The sequence below is a fragment of the Nipponia nippon genome, unplaced genomic scaffold (genome assembly GCF_047370975.1).
Source record: "Nipponia nippon isolate SJK-2023a ecotype South Korea unplaced genomic scaffold, ASM4737097v1 scaffold_31, whole genome shotgun sequence".
NCBI classification, from domain to species: Eukaryota; Metazoa; Chordata; class Aves; order Pelecaniformes; family Threskiornithidae; genus Nipponia; species Nipponia nippon.
Genome location: NW_028262349.1, coordinates 6,113,630 through 6,128,684, shown reverse-complemented (window position 1 = coordinate 6,128,684; position 15,055 = coordinate 6,113,630). Strand labels below are relative to the sequence as shown.

The 15,055-nt window shown below is 46.5% G+C and overlaps 1 protein-coding gene across 4 annotated transcripts in view; it reads left to right on the top strand.

The window, feature by feature from the left end:
- Positions 1 to 6,762: 6,762 nt before the first annotated feature.
- RANBP3 (RAN binding protein 3) overlaps positions 6,763 to 15,055 on the top strand; it is a 54,968-nt gene continuing 46,675 nt past the window's right edge. For all 4 annotated transcript variants that reach the window (XM_087769703.1, XM_087769701.1, XM_087769700.1 and 1 more), the window contains exon 1: positions 6,763 to 6,900. In XM_087769703.1, coding sequence (XP_087625829.1) covers positions 6,879 to 6,900 — 22 coding nt within the window. In that variant the 5' untranslated portion in view covers positions 6,763 to 6,878. The remainder of the gene's footprint in view (positions 6,901 to 15,055) is intronic.

Genomic DNA, 15,055 nt, shown 5'->3' with positions numbered 1-15,055 from the left:
TATAGGTAGGGCAGGAGAATTTGTACTTTACCTTGCTGCTTGAAGCAAGGCTGGCTTCAAAGTTACATCAGGTTCTTCAGTTGAATTTGGTCCAGTTGAATTTGAAACTCTCCAAGGATGGAGATTCACCACCCCACTGGCCCATATGCCAGTACTGCTCCACCGCCTTGGGAAAACACTTCAAGAAAACAAAGTCCTAGAAAAAAAATGCTCTCCAGTCTTGTCAGAGAACGGCTGTAAAACTCCCTTTGTGCGTGCACACTGTGCTGGCTGCAGAGGGAATGCTGTTCGCGCTTCAGCTCTTAGCTTGTGCCAAACACAGGCCCAAACTGCCAGGCTCTCCCAGCAATGCAGGGAGGTGAGTGAGATTTCTAAGCCTTTTCGTTCAGCCCCTGAAGAGCCCCAGTTACTGAAAGCCTTGCTCACACTTTCAGGCTCCATCGTCATGTAGAACCCATACAGAGCTATGAGGACCACCAGCGCATTGACTCGAGTCCTGGACCAGTGTGCCTGGAGGGTCAAAGCTCGGGAGCAGCATTCACGTTTCAAGTGAATTAGAGATGTAAACTACAGACTATGAACGCTTCTAAGGCATTTCTTTGTGTTTGTGAGGGGGCTTAGTTGCTCTTGCACACATGCACTTTGCTGGAAGCGAGCCACAACTTGGAGTGACCCAGCTTGCTTCCTCTGAGAGAAAACAGCTTTTCCAGGAAGGTGGCTTCAATGATCCCCACCGTGGCGTTTTTAGGACTGCACCCACAGGTCCTGTGTTTTGGCACACCCCTTCAGCCCCTCATGGCAAGCAACACTTGGCCCTCTGCTCTCAGGGCCTAGGAAACCTCCTTCTTGTTATCCTAGACCACCACCTAGTGCGTGCTGGTGATCGCACCACAGCCGTGGGAGAAGGCTATGCGATGACCCGTGGAGACCACACTGCTCTTCTGAGCTGACCCAAAAGCGATGCCCGGATGAGCAGGGCTGTGCGCCAGCAGAAAGTCATTTAAATTCCAGAGTTTCACTCAGCTGGGCTGCTTGATACATGCAAACACAAACACATTCCCCTTCGTGTCAGTGGTGCATCGCCCCATGCTGTTACAGGGTCTGCAGTTTAACTTGCATACAGTTCCTGGAAATGCTGAGTAAGCCCCATAATATTCCCTTATTTTTATAAGCCAGGTTCAGTTCTGCAGTGTGTTGAGCATGTGAGTAGCTTCACTCATGAATCAATCCACCGATAGGACCTATTGATCCTTTCACCGTAGCAAGTATTTAACCTTGCAGATTTTCCCACTGAAAAAATTGTGAATCCTTGCACATGAGGATATTAGAAGGAACTGAAGTTAATAACAGCCTGAAAGCCTTCTGAAACTGTACCAGATGCCAGAGAAAAGACAAGGTGTAGGCTGTGTAGGTCCTTGGTTCCTCACATGGGCTTCCTCAAAACTGTCAGGAGATGAACTCTTTCCTTACAGCTGGAGAAAGACTGATGGCTTTCCTTCCTCAGGGAAAAACCTACGGCTCAGTCCCCCCTAAGTGGGAAATAAATGTTTCATTAGAAATCACCTGCTGAGTTAGAACCTCTGAAAACATTAATGGTGGTAACCAACATCACTGTCATGTTGTGAAAGACCCTCACAACAGCTTATGCGCAACTCTTAGTTTCCAGTGATGAACCACTGCCTTCACAGTTGTATGTGCCTTGAAATCCAGCCAACAAATGCGCTTTCTTTATTATTGTAATTTCCAGCAAGCAAATGTTTGTAAATCTGTGGCTTGGCAGCTGTTCAATAACCCAGTGTCATTAACACAGCAGTTTCTGGCTGAGGGTCATGATGCCACAGGAGGTCTCAGCAATCACAAGAAGGACCACGATTCTAACAAAACATCATTCTGAAGTGGGTCTGGAAGCCCCACAGAAATGGTCGGGCAGCTGGGAAGGCCTGTGACATTGGTCAACTGAGTCTGGCATAAGCCCATACTGCTCTTGAAAAAGGAAGCCCTATCCTTCCTGAGGCCGCTTGTCCCTGCCAGCTCCCTTCTGCCGTAAGGAATGACTCCTCTGAGAAATAACCCCATCAGCGCAGAGACAAGTTAAAAAAAGAGGTTTTCAACTGGATCAATTCCAGCAGAACCTGACTTACACAGAGTCCTGGATACGCTTCCCAATTCATAATGGTCACTGTATCACTGAAAATCATAGAAGTGCTGGTAGAGGGGACCTCTGGAAGCCTCTGGTACAACTTTCTGCTTGAGCCAGGTCCACCACCACCAGCAGACAAGGCGGTATATCCACTGACCAACATGGTGTGAATGTCTAGTGACTACCTTCTTGTCCAGGACACCTGTAGAGCGATAGAGTTGGAAATGAGATGATGATTACCTGTGGTGCTGTCTTCACTCCAGAGCCTGTGTTTCTTTCCCTGCTGATGAATGCTTACACCTATGGATCAAAACGCCAAGCGACGGTATTACTGTCATGCTACGGAACACAACACTGTAAATCCTTCAGGGTCTGAGCTCATCCAAATTACAAAGTCTCAAAAGCAGAAAGCCTTCAAACAGGGTGGGTTGTTTTTTTTTTTTTTTTTTCTGAGAGCTCAGCCATGGAAAAATATTTAATTTGTCAAAGTCATAGTGACTTTTAGGCCATGTCCCTTTAGAAATGCTGACCTAACAATAGTACTAATCAGAAAGTATGGCATTTATAGTATCTTAATGGCATGCACCCAAAATAGATTCTAGTTATATCAGCAAGTTGACAAGCTCACAGGGTACAGATAACTCTTGTAATTAATTTCTAAAAGTCACAGGAACTGTAAAGTTGATGTGGGTGGAGTTTACTTTTTATTGAAATAATAAAGTGCCAGAATCACATTTACCCTGGTATTATTATAGACTTACTTGAAAGTAAATTAAATCAGAATCTGGCCTCCAAACTCTGTTAGGATAAAACTGTTTCTTTTCCTCTCTTATGTTAATGATGCTGGGAAAGTATGGGCTCTAATTAGAACATGAATAGAGAACACACTGTGACCTGCTGGCTCTTAAGGTCTAGCGAGTGTAACTTTCTGAGGTACGTTCTTGCTAAATCACTTCCCTTAACTAGGTCACACCACCCACTATGCTAGTACCACGTATTCATTAGAGAAGCACTGTACAGTAATTCCTATAATTAAAGTTGCCCGACATTTCCATGATAAAAGCATGTTCACAGTTTCCTATAGGTTTAACAGGCTTTAACGCTCTGAAGTGAAAGTTTCCGTAATGGATATCTGTATCAGAATAAGGGCTTAAATTCTAAATGTAATTATTGTTTTTTAGATACTCACATAATGGGTAATTACTCTCACACCTTTTCAGTGTTAGTGTTTGGCTCAGTTTGTAGGACACGTCTGCTCTGGGACAGGAACTTAATTCCATAAAAACTGGTGCTAAGTCAGCCACATCGCATATCCCTGAAAATTATGGTTCTCGTGTGGTTAGAGACACATTAGTTTTCAGCTAAATACTCTGCAAATTGTCTGCACCAAATGTGATCCATTTCTCCAGGGAAGAGGCACAGACAAGGTCTAGACCCACACATACCCTCAGGCTGCCATTTGGACATCACACAGCTGCCAGCACGGCCATCGGAGCCCTGGAAGCTGCCAATGGACATGCACGAAACGAAAAAATCTTACAAAGCTCTTCAAAGTCTAAGCCCACGATCAGAGGAGATGACAAAATCAGCTTTAAGTCAGCTGGGATCAAATAAAAAATGCTGCAGCCTAATGACCAGAGTTTCAGTAATATTGCCCGGGGCTAATTCTGATTTAGCAGTGCTGGTGTTCTTCGCCAGCTCCCTGTGACAACAGGTATTCAAAGACCTGACCTAAAGGCCTGTCTGCCAGCTGCCTTCTCCTTGCTTTCGGCTCTGCCCGATCTCAGATGCCAGTACCTGCACTGTCGGTATGTGGTCTCGGACCATCCACCCTCCTGTTCTCTTAGGTGCTTGCGGGATATTTTCTTGGCTGTTGTTAGCTGTCGAAAGTTGCATCTAGTCTCTGAAAAGTTGTATTGAGTCTCTGAGTGCAGCTGCAGCTTTACCCACCATGATGAAATTCCTGGTTTTTTCCTCTTCGGGGAGCAGCGGTGCTCACTGAAGAGTTAACTGTCCAACCTGCCTTTTAGCCTCCTTACAGGCATCATGCATCAGGCTTTGCATTCAAATACTTTGTATTCAGACTCTGCACCAAACACACAATAATTAATTAATATTAATTATTATTAATTTCCTTGAATGATTTTCTCTGCCATGTCCCTTTTATTTTAAGTCTTGGATCCTCTCCAGAATTTAGATGCTTAATCCCCACGGAAGTCAATGAGTTCAACAGCCTTGTGGATCTGGGACTTTTTCTAGACAAACAATAATTTTCCACATCTCTTTCCCATTCTTAGCTCCAGAAAGGAGAGGTTCCTGCTCAGGCCTAACCCAAACGTTTCTGAAGCGTTGCTATGTGTCCTCCAGGTATCTGAGGATACCACGGCCAGAGCCCTGCCCTCAGAGACCCTGGGGACGACTTGCTCAGGACCGCGTAGCACGTCGAATAGTGGCAAGCTTATTTAAGCCAGGGAAGGGTGGCAGGACCCATCTTGGGTGAAAAGCAATGTTCTTAATGGTATTTTTCTTCTGCCTTGGTAGCCTGCTGAGTGAGAGGTTAAGGAGTCTTCTGTTGCTTAAAGTGCCCCCTTGAATGTGGATGTGGCCTTCCCTGATCTCCACGACCTTTTAAAGATGATGGAGCGTGTCTGCTCAGTGACAGCAGCCAGCTTTCAGCCCCCTCTGACACAGCCCACTGGTTCCCATGGACTTGTGTGGGCTGAGAGTTCTCAAGAGATTCTTGCTTGATCCCGTCTCTGTCTGAACCCTGTCTCTAAGCACAGAGGCCTGGGAGACCTCCTCGGTGGAGACAGAGACAGCATTCGATGTCCCTTCCCAGTTTTAACTCTAGTGGAGCTTTGGCTTTCCTAACACCATCCCTGCACGGTGAAGAAGTATTTCTATATTTCTCTTTAGTAGTCTGTCCTTGCTTCCGTCTCCTGTATACATATTCTTTTGTTCATTCACAAGTTCTGTGTTTAGTTGAGTTTGTCTCCCAACATATCTACTTATTTCCCTGATTGCTGGGACAGTCTGCTCTTGTGCTAGGAGTAAGATGCCCTTAAGGAGCTGCCAACTCTCTTGAGCTTCTTTGTCTTTCAGAGCTGCCTCCCACAGAATCTCAGCTCACCTATTCCTGAATAACCCAAAGCCAATTCTCCTGAAGGGACTGTAGTCTGCCATTTGCCTTTCTCACTCCCCTCAGGATCTTTAACGCCACAACTTCATGGTTGCTACAGCCAACACTGCCATTGATTATCACACCCCCAAGCAGTCCTTCCTTGGTCACGAGTACCAGGACCAGGAGGGCGTCCAGCTGAACTAGATGGCCCTTCCAGCAAGTGTGGTAAGGATTTGTCCCTAACACCCTTTAGAAACCACCTGGATTTCGTGTGCCCACTGTGTTGCTCATGCAACAGATAATGCAGCTTGTGCTAGTAATCATACAGCTCCAAACAGTATTGTTTGATCTACAGAAAAGTTCTACCAAATGCTGACAACGGACATTGATTTAAAGGTAGGTATCCTGTATTTTTTCTAAATCAGTGCCATTCATTTATTCTTACTAACTTTTGCCAGTCCTGCTGTTGTATTCCTGATGGAAATTTCTCCTAGCAGGTAAACCAGATGGTTTAGATCCATGGTACTTGCAAGAGGCATCAGGAGCCTGGCTCTCGGGTTCTGCTCTGCATTAGTGTGACGTCTCGCGAGGGATGTACTCACGTGATCAGGCACTATGCATGCTGTTCTTACGCTGTGCCACCGCCTCGAAGCAATCATTAGGGCTAAGACTAAAGCCGTGTGCCTCTCGGTGTCTCACTCCGAGCTAGCTGCTGTTGGCTCCCTTGCTAATGAGTAGAGACCCAGTGGATGCAGCCAGGGGAGCTGAGGGGCACTGACCACAGCAGCCAACACAGCACGGGGCACCATCAGGAGAACGACGAGAGCACCAGTGTGGCTATGGACTATACTGTCTCTATACTGCATACGCTGCCCAGTATCATTTCGTGGCCACGTGAAGCCTTGGTGCACCTACGTATTGAGCAGCGTGTGCAGTTCTGGAGATGGCAGAGTTACAAGTCACAGAGAATGGAAAATACCGGTCTTTGGGATGGAGCAGCAGCCTTCCATAAACCAAAGGGGTTTGAATTCTTCAGTCTGGAGAAAAGGCTAGGAAAGATAGGGTCAAGGCTTACACAGTCAGGGAGTGGTTAGCCGAATGGAGGATTACTGTGCAGTAAACCCCGCAGGACTGCTACTGCGAGGCACTAGCGAAAGCCGTAAGCGGGAACCAAGGAGCCGGTTAACGCATGGAGCGAACTTCTGGGCCCTGCAGCCACGGTAGGCTGCGGCGGCAGGGCCGAGGGCAGGGCCAAGCCGGGAACGGCGAGGCCGAGGGGCGGCCGCTGTCCCAGGCCCCACTCTGCCGGCCGCAGGTGCCGGGGGCCTGCGCGGGGCGGCCGGGCTCCCATCGCCTCAGGGGCACCGCAGCCCGGCCGCCCCCCGAGGGCCGCCCCCCGCCCGCCCCAGGCAGCCGAGCCCCGGCCCCGCCCGCGGCCCGGCCCCCCCCCCTCGCGCCCGCGCCCGCGCCCGCGCCCCCGCCCCCGCCCGCGCCCGCGCATGCGCGGTGCCGCCACGGAGCGGCCGTGAAGCGGCGCACGCGCGGCCCGGCGGGGCCCGCGGTCAGTGGAAGGCGTCCGGCTGCGCGATGCATTGTGGGCGCGATTGAGGAAGTAAAATGGCGGACCTCGCGAACGAAGGTAGGCGGGCGCTGGCGGTGCGCAGCGGTGCCGGCCGCGGGCCCGCCGCCGCCCCGGCCCTGCGCCGCCGCCGCCCCGGCCCGAGCCCGGCCCTGCGATCCGCTCTCAGAGGCGCGCCCGGGCGCGGGCCCGCCCTCGGCAGCGCCGCCTCTCCGTGCCCCGGCCCCTCCGGGGCGAGCGGCCGGACAAAGGGAGCGCCCGGCCGGGCCGCCGCGCTCCCCGCCGGCCCCGCTCTGCCCCGCGGGCCGGGCCGGGGCCGGGGCTGGCGGCGGGCAGCGGCCTGGGGCCGCGCTGGCAGGCGGCTCCCGCCGGGCCGTGGCACCGGGCTTGCGGCGCGGCGGCTGCCGGCGGGTCCCTGCTGCCGGCGGGTCCCTGCTGCCGGCGGGTCCCTGCTGCCGGCGGGTCCCTGCTGCCGGCGGGTCCCTGCTGCCGGCGGGTCCCTGCTGCCGGCGGGTCCCTGCTGCCGGCGGGTCCCTGCTGCCGGCGGGTCCCTGCTGCCGGCGCGCCCCGGGCGAGCCCCGCCGCTGCCGGAGCGCGGCGCGGCCCCCCGGGAGTTCCCAGCCGCTCCGTGTCCCTCCCTGTCCGGCTGCTTTCTGGGGTCGTTGTCCACAACTTCAGGACTGTTGTAAATCCTTAATTCCCACTCGTGTTAATCCTCCCTCCAGCTAAGGGAGTAATAGAGGCGGTTATGTAAAACTAGGTGAGGTATAATAATATCTATATTATCTTTTAAGCCGAAAACCTCTGAGGTAAAGAAATAGTGGTTTCATTTTTCTCTGAAGAGGGTTAGGAAGACGTGGGCTGCACTGCTGTAGGATTTGGGTATTCTGTGTCAAGGTGTGTACAGTGTTGTTTAGGTGACAGCGGGCATCAACAGTTTGCCTTTGGGAATGACTGACTTCCCTCAAAGTCTCTGCAAAACCAAGTTTGCCCCCGCTGTCTCTGTTTTTTCTCGTCATTCTTCTCAGCTGATGAAAGAGGGGGAGATGCCTGGGAGGAGGCGAATGAAAGTGTGTGAGGCCCCTTCTTTCAATGATTGCTTCTTACATTTGAACTCTGTACCAGTGGCAATTACAGTCCTGATGTTAACGCTAAACAACAGGAAGCAAATATCTGTTGTAGGGGTAGCTTTTGAAAATGAAGCCTACAAGCAGCAAACCACATAATTACACTTAAGTTAGTTGACAGATCCTGTGATGCAGCATGTCTTGGGCTGTTGGCTCCCAAACTCAGGATGAGCTGTCAGTGCCCAGCGAGGCATGATGAGTGGTCTCAAGAATGGCAGTAAATAGTCAAATGCATAATGACTATTTGTGAGAAACTAATTTGCATACTGTCATTATAATGACCTTCTAATAAATTTTGATTGTTTATTGTGTTCTTTTAGAACCAGAAGTTTGGGAATGGCTTTCTTAAGTCATGCAAGCCCCTCACTTCCCCCTTCTAGTGGGAAACATCAAGCTCAACGGTGAAGTCCAAGTTACCGCTGTTTATTACATCGTTTGATGCTGACTTGTCACGTGTTTCTACCCCTACCTCTCTATTTCTGCAGAATTGTGTAGACTGTCTGTGGGGAGAAAAGAAAAAAGTGTGGTGCCATCCTTACTTTTTCATCTGATCTTCCTTTTTCTTTCTTTTTTTCCTCTTCAGACCCTTTCCTGACTCCAGTGATTTCCCTCACCTGCTAATCTCTAGTTTGTGCTCGCATCTCCTTCCAGATTTGTCATCTTCACCCTTTACCGTTCTCTTTCTTCTCGCAATAAGACCATGATACAATCTTTCGTAAGATTAAGCAAGATCAGCTTCTTCTGAACTATTGTCGCTTCTGCTCATTCTGGTATCGTTGGCTGCACTGCCTGGTGGTAGTTTTCTTTCCTCCGGTTCCATTTTTGAGGCTTCTGGTTTTTGTGTACCAGTGCAAATACACGTACTTTCTGCAATTGGCATCCTTCTGCTGAAAGTCGGTGGATTCCGTAGTCTTTCTCCTTGCCTTGTTTGCCGTCTCTGACATGGCAATGGTGTTCTCAGGTGACTTTGATTGTTTTCTCCTCATTCTTAAACACATCAATCTGGTTTATTTTTCTAGTACTGTAGGTGAATGTTTTATTTCCTTGTGCCCAGGTATTTTCATTCAAATATATGAAGGGACTATTTTGGTACTAATAATTCTTTGATCTTCTGCTTCATGTCCATCTTCTCTTATTTGAAGTATTTGATAGCTAAATGTTCATGTTCACAAACCAAGCGTGGTTAAAACAAAGCTCTTAATATTCCTTAATCTTGATTGATCTCTACAACAGTGTTGTCTCGAAAATACTTCATTGTGAGGTGTGAAGCTAGTTATTCTTTGACACGCAGTAGACACAAGTACCTAGAAAGAGGTTTCAGTCATTCTTGCAGATTGTTTTTGCTTAGCGTGTTAGCTTTTCTTGTCTGTTCACGCAAACTTGCTTAGACTCTTACCCGTTTGATTACCGCAGCAAACCTTCTGGCCTTGAAAAGTGCTGTTTGTTCTGCTTCTGTCCTTTCATCTTACCAATGCAAAGCTCTTTTAACCTGTCATTTTTACCACGGCACCCCTTTGTTTCAATTCATTCATTGTTTTTTCCTTTTCCAGCAGTGTATATATCTAGATTCTGATGTCCCTCTTAGTCTATTGTCTGTCTTAAATCACCACTGAGATGTCAATGCTGCCTCCAGTAACCATTCTGCCAACATCTTTAAGCCTTCAAACTATTTTAATGGATGATCTTTCTGTGATGCATTTCTTCAAAGCTACAAGCATTCCCTCTGATATTCTCATAACGACTTCCTTTTCATCATTCTAATTGTTCCTTGAATTTTTTCCATTCACTTGTCTTTCCTTTTTCTCTAGCGAGCTGGTGAAACTGTACACCTGCCTCTTTGTAGTGGCTTGATGGCAAGCTGTATCATGGCAGAAGAAGGTTGTTGGATTAAGGGGGTCCTCTGCTACAGAGAAGGGGGGTGAAGGATGAGGTGGTCCCAGTGCCACTTTCCAAAGAAGTTTGTACTGGGAAGTTTCCTAGGAAGGGGTCCTGGTCTTGGCATTGCCCGTCATCATGAGAGGAGATGAGCTGGTAAGTGCGGAGCTAATGAAGAGGAGGAGAGAGTAACTTCTCCCTGGCCGTATGAAGTTTGATTGACTTCGTCACAAAGATTTAGTGATATTGTGATAAAGGCTTTGGGGACTGGCGTTGTGAGAAGTTTGATCATTGAAAACCAGGATTTTGGAATGGTAGGCACAATTGGTATTGTTAGTATTGTATAAAGTAGTTACTGAATGGCATTAGAAATTTTCTCTGAAGTCTTTGGTATGTTCTTTGTTGGTGTTCTAGCTGGATCACGTCTTAGAACTGACACTTCACACATGTGGCAGTGAAGTATCATGGAGAACTAGACAGCTTCCCGTCAGGCACGTATTCGTGTAAACCCGAACGGTTTTCTCATTAACTTGCTGTTAATACACAACTAGTAATTTGTTTGTATGTAACTTGCTGCTGAAGCAGCTCTTTAGGTGATAGGATCTCCTTGTGAATGAATTACTTTATCACCTTTCAGTCATTGAAAAGGTACAAGTTTTTCTCAGGGCTAAAACTTGATGGCTTTCTTCACGTTCCCTTTCAGGAGGTGCCTGCACCACCTCTGTTGGCAAACTCTCTCCTTGGATGCCAAACACGATTTATTTTGCTTTACGACATTGCCAAGCACACAGTTCATGATTGTAACAAGTTTATTGTGTGTAACTGCCTTAAACATGCAGAAGATGAGAGAATCAAAGCAGTTCCTTTCAGAGGAGAAGTATCATTCCTTTGCCAGACTCGTCTGATGCTGACATTGCTTCTGTCCTGTTTCTGGGTTTTTTTTGCCCTGATGCTGCCATTCTACTTGCCTTACAGTAGCTTTTGGAGAGAGGAAGGTCTGTTCTTCCTTTGAGGGGACACGCTGGCGTGCACCACTGTCCCTGATGTTTGTAGGCCCTATAAACAAGATCTTTTTCTCCATGGTGATTTACTTCTGGTAAACTAGTGGATGCAAAGATAGCCTGAGTGATTTGGTTTGGGTTTTTTTTTTTGAGATGCCCTAATAATTCACACCCCCAAGTGCCATAAAGTACTATTTAATTTACAAGATAAAACTGTCTAAATACTTCAATAATTTTTTGTTAATGTTTTTTGGAGTTCTTTATAAATATTTTATCTACATTGCAAAGTAGTTGGGCTGCCTCATGATTTTCTTCTTCCTGTCATGTGAAAATATGCTACTTTTTTTCATTTCTGACTTGTTACATTTGCTTTATGTGAAGTACCTCAGCTGAGGTAGTAAAATTACCTAATGCAGAGGGTACCTTATTTCTATTAATGCCACAAGGGCTTGGGAAATGCAGTAACACGTGCTCTGCAAACAGAAAAAGTTTGTGCTTTAAATATGGTGTATGGGATTTTTATTTCATCTTAAATATGTAAAAGGCATTCTGCCTTCCTGTGCCAGCTGTGGAAGTACTGCCTGGAAGTAGCCTGCTTACTCATGCTATAGGAGACAAAGATAAAGGGTTTGATGGTGAATGAGAACATCAGATGTTTTGCTTCATAAAAAGCAACTTCTCAAAGTTTTGAAAAGGAGGCAGAAGTATCTTTTTTCCTGATGTCAGTTAGATTCATCGTGACATCACTTGTGAAGTCTGGCTGTAAAGGATCCAGACGTGTTTCTTGTACTTTCTGACATGAAGTGTGATTGGACTTCGCTTGTGGGATCTTTTTTGGAGGTCAGCTGTTGGTGTGGTAGCTTGCTCATTGCTTTCAGTCTATTCCTAGCTGTTGGAAGAGAAAAGAGTCTGATTTTGTTACCAACACCTTTAGCATTTTATAATGCTGCAAATTGCGTGTATCTCTTAATATGTTTCTTTAGCATGATTATTCTGCTCTTTATAACTTAAATAGTATTACGGTGAAAAAACATTTTTGCGGCCTGAGCTGTTCAAATAAGCATAACTAAACTTAACTTTGAACTTAAATTTTTCTTGACCCTCAGATAAGCCTTTCACAGGCAATAAATTACCACTCTGAATATTTTTGGTGAGTTGACAACCTAATTGCTGTTCTCCTTTTTAACACTCTTCCGTGTTCGCAGGTATGATCTACTTTTTCTCTCAGGTGATGTATTATAATGAGTTAAAGTCAGAGCAGTTCTTCTCAATTTGTATGCTTTTAGTGTTGAAGATTGCTTCTTCAGATCCAAGCAAGGACTTGCTTGCCTGGAAGCTTCTCAGTGTTTTTTTTTCTGCCTCTCATAGGTTTCCATGTAGTCAGGCACTATTGCACTTTTAAATGTAATTTGGAATAAATGTAAATAGAAAATGTTTGAAACAGTGTAAATGTTTATTTCTAGCTTTAAAAATAAATTCACCCTGTAAGAACCTGGCTACAGCAGGTCCAGTGAGGACTTGAGAGTTATTTTCATGACATGGGGCCTGGGTTCCTTCTAACATCTAAAGATTAATTTAAGTCACCGCGATGGTTGGTGGTCTGGGTTGCGTGACCTGGGAGGAGAGGCTGAAGGAGCTGGGCTTGTTCAGCCTAGAGAAGAGACGGCTTCAGAGGGGCACGTTTGGAGCTTTCTGGGGTCTGAAGAGGTCATTAGAAAGACAGAGCCAGGCTCATCACCGTGGTGTGTGTTGGAAGGACAAAACACAAAAGGTGAGAGGTGGAACGAGATGTTCAGACTGGATATAGGGAAAAGTTTTGGGTGGGTTTTTTCTCACTGTAAGGACAGTCAAGCAGTAGAAGAGATCACCGTGGGAGGCTGCTCAGCCTCCATCCTTGGAAGTTAAGACCAGACTGGATGACCTGATTAACCTGGTTTGACTTCATAGTTGACCTTACCTGGAGCAGGAGGTTGGACCAGAGACCTCTTGTGGCCCCCTCCAACCTGAATTATCCTGTGCTCTTACGGTAGAGACGCAATGGTCTCGGTGATAAAGGAGAAGAATGCTTTCTTGGCCTTTGCCACTGCTCTGCTGTGGGATTCACTCTGTGGGCCTGGTAACTGTACAGACAAATGGCCTCTGCAGTATAGCAGGGTTTTTTCTCTCCATTTTGTGCAGTTTTACCTTGTCTTTTCTTTTCACTCATGTGCGCTTCAAATGTGGTTTCAAAAGGGACGTGCGTTTTGCATCGATACCCTCAAAATACCTGTTGGATTTTTCAGTAATGGGTCATTTCATGCTGCGGTGAAGGTTTAAAACTTTGTATTGCCAAAATAACTATTGTGGCTGCTAGAGATGCCACCAGCTGCTGTGGTTGCACTGGTGTGAAGGGGTGGAGAGGTAAAACGAGGCCATGGTTTGTCTAGATGCAGGAAATACAGTTGACATCGGAATTTGGTACAGCTACAGATGGTCATGTATCTGAGTTGAAAATCTCACATTAAATAATATATATGACTTGAAGATGACACCTCGGCCTGAGCCATTGAGATAGTATTTTCTGTTTCTGTGTTTTGGTTTCCAAGGCTTGCTAAGCGAGATTCAATAGCACATACATTTTTCTGACAGCACATAGGGCATATATTGATAGTTAATGACTCGACAGTGAAATATGTTAAAGAAATTTAGCCTGTGAAAGCCAGCTCTTGAGGTTTTTGTAATTATTCATGCAGGTTGAAATGTCTGAAACTTATGAATAAACTGCAGGAAGGAGTTCTGTGGATTCAGTAATTTTTCAGACTGGTTTGACTGCCTACCACCATTCAGAAGAAACTAAGTGGTTTGTACGAGTTCCAGATCTTCAGATTGAGGACTTACCGTCTCTAAGACAGTAATTACTGAAGGTCTGCTTTCCTTCTTACATGCTTGGGCTTTCTCAGAACACTTTTACTGAGACTTGGTTAGAAAATTGACATTGTTTCTGTATCTCCAGCTTCTTGTTTTGCCTTGTTTCTGTCTGCTTGTCTGGAGAAAAACCAAGTGCGTTCCACAGTTTTTAAGAACTATGTGCTGTGTCCATCCATCTCTTAGATGAAGAAGATCTTATGTTCTTTACATGTATTGTACCTGAAGTCTGAAGGTTGGGTTTTTTTTTTTCCTTCCTTTATCCTGCTTTATTTTCCCTTTAACTTGGTGACAGTTCTGTGGACCCTACAGATACATTTTACTGTAGGTCATCCTTCAGACACCTTGGTGGAATGGAAGCATGCTCGCTAAGTGAGAACAATGACCGTCCACCTCTGATGTTGGCTAGTGCAAATGACAGTGCAGTTCTCATTTTGGAGTAGCACTTAATAAGCTACCATGCTCACCACGTGGGGGGAAAAAAACCCAACAACTACCTAACGTATGCATTTCTGTTCTACAAAAATAAAACCTGTTGTGGTTCTTCAGTTCATAGGAAAACATGGTTTGTGTAAGTGCTTTCGTAGGAAAGACATTAAATACTAGAGAGCTCTTTATCTAGTACGTAAATGCATGCAAAAAACATAACTAGGAATCAGAACTGAAAGCTGAAGCCAGACATTTGAATGGGAAATTTGGCACTGGAGCTTTTTACCAAATGAGGTAATGGATGATCAAGGGCAATAATACTTCGCTTTTAATGTCTTCAATAATTGATGTCTTTGCTGAAGATGTTTCCCCAAAACAATAAGGCTCAGAAAAATATGCAGTGTTTAATGAAGGCGGTCAGGTTAGACAATCTGGTGATCCCTTCTTGCCTTGGGCTGGAATTAGGGAAACATGTCCAGCATTGTGGTCTTGTTGCAGGCTTTAGAAAGGACGTGGTGAACAAGCGTTCCCCTGTAAAGAACGTGCCTGACCAAGCACTGGTGTAGTTGGTAGCCGTGAGCGCCTGCTGTCTCGTGGTCGTTCCTGGCGGATGCCACCATGTCAGTTGGTCTTGCAGCCAGCAAGAGGAACAGCGAGATTCCTAGATCTTGAGTACTGCAGGACTGTGTTCCTTCAGCGGATAGAAACTCTTGTATCATAGGATCACAGAACGCTTTGGGATGGAAGAGACCTTTAAAGCCCATCCAGTCCAACCCCCTGCCACGGGCAGGGACATCTTCAACCAGATCAGGTTGCTCAGAGCCCCGTCCAGCTGGCCTTGAGTGTTTCCAGGGATGGGGCATCTCCCACCTCTCTGGG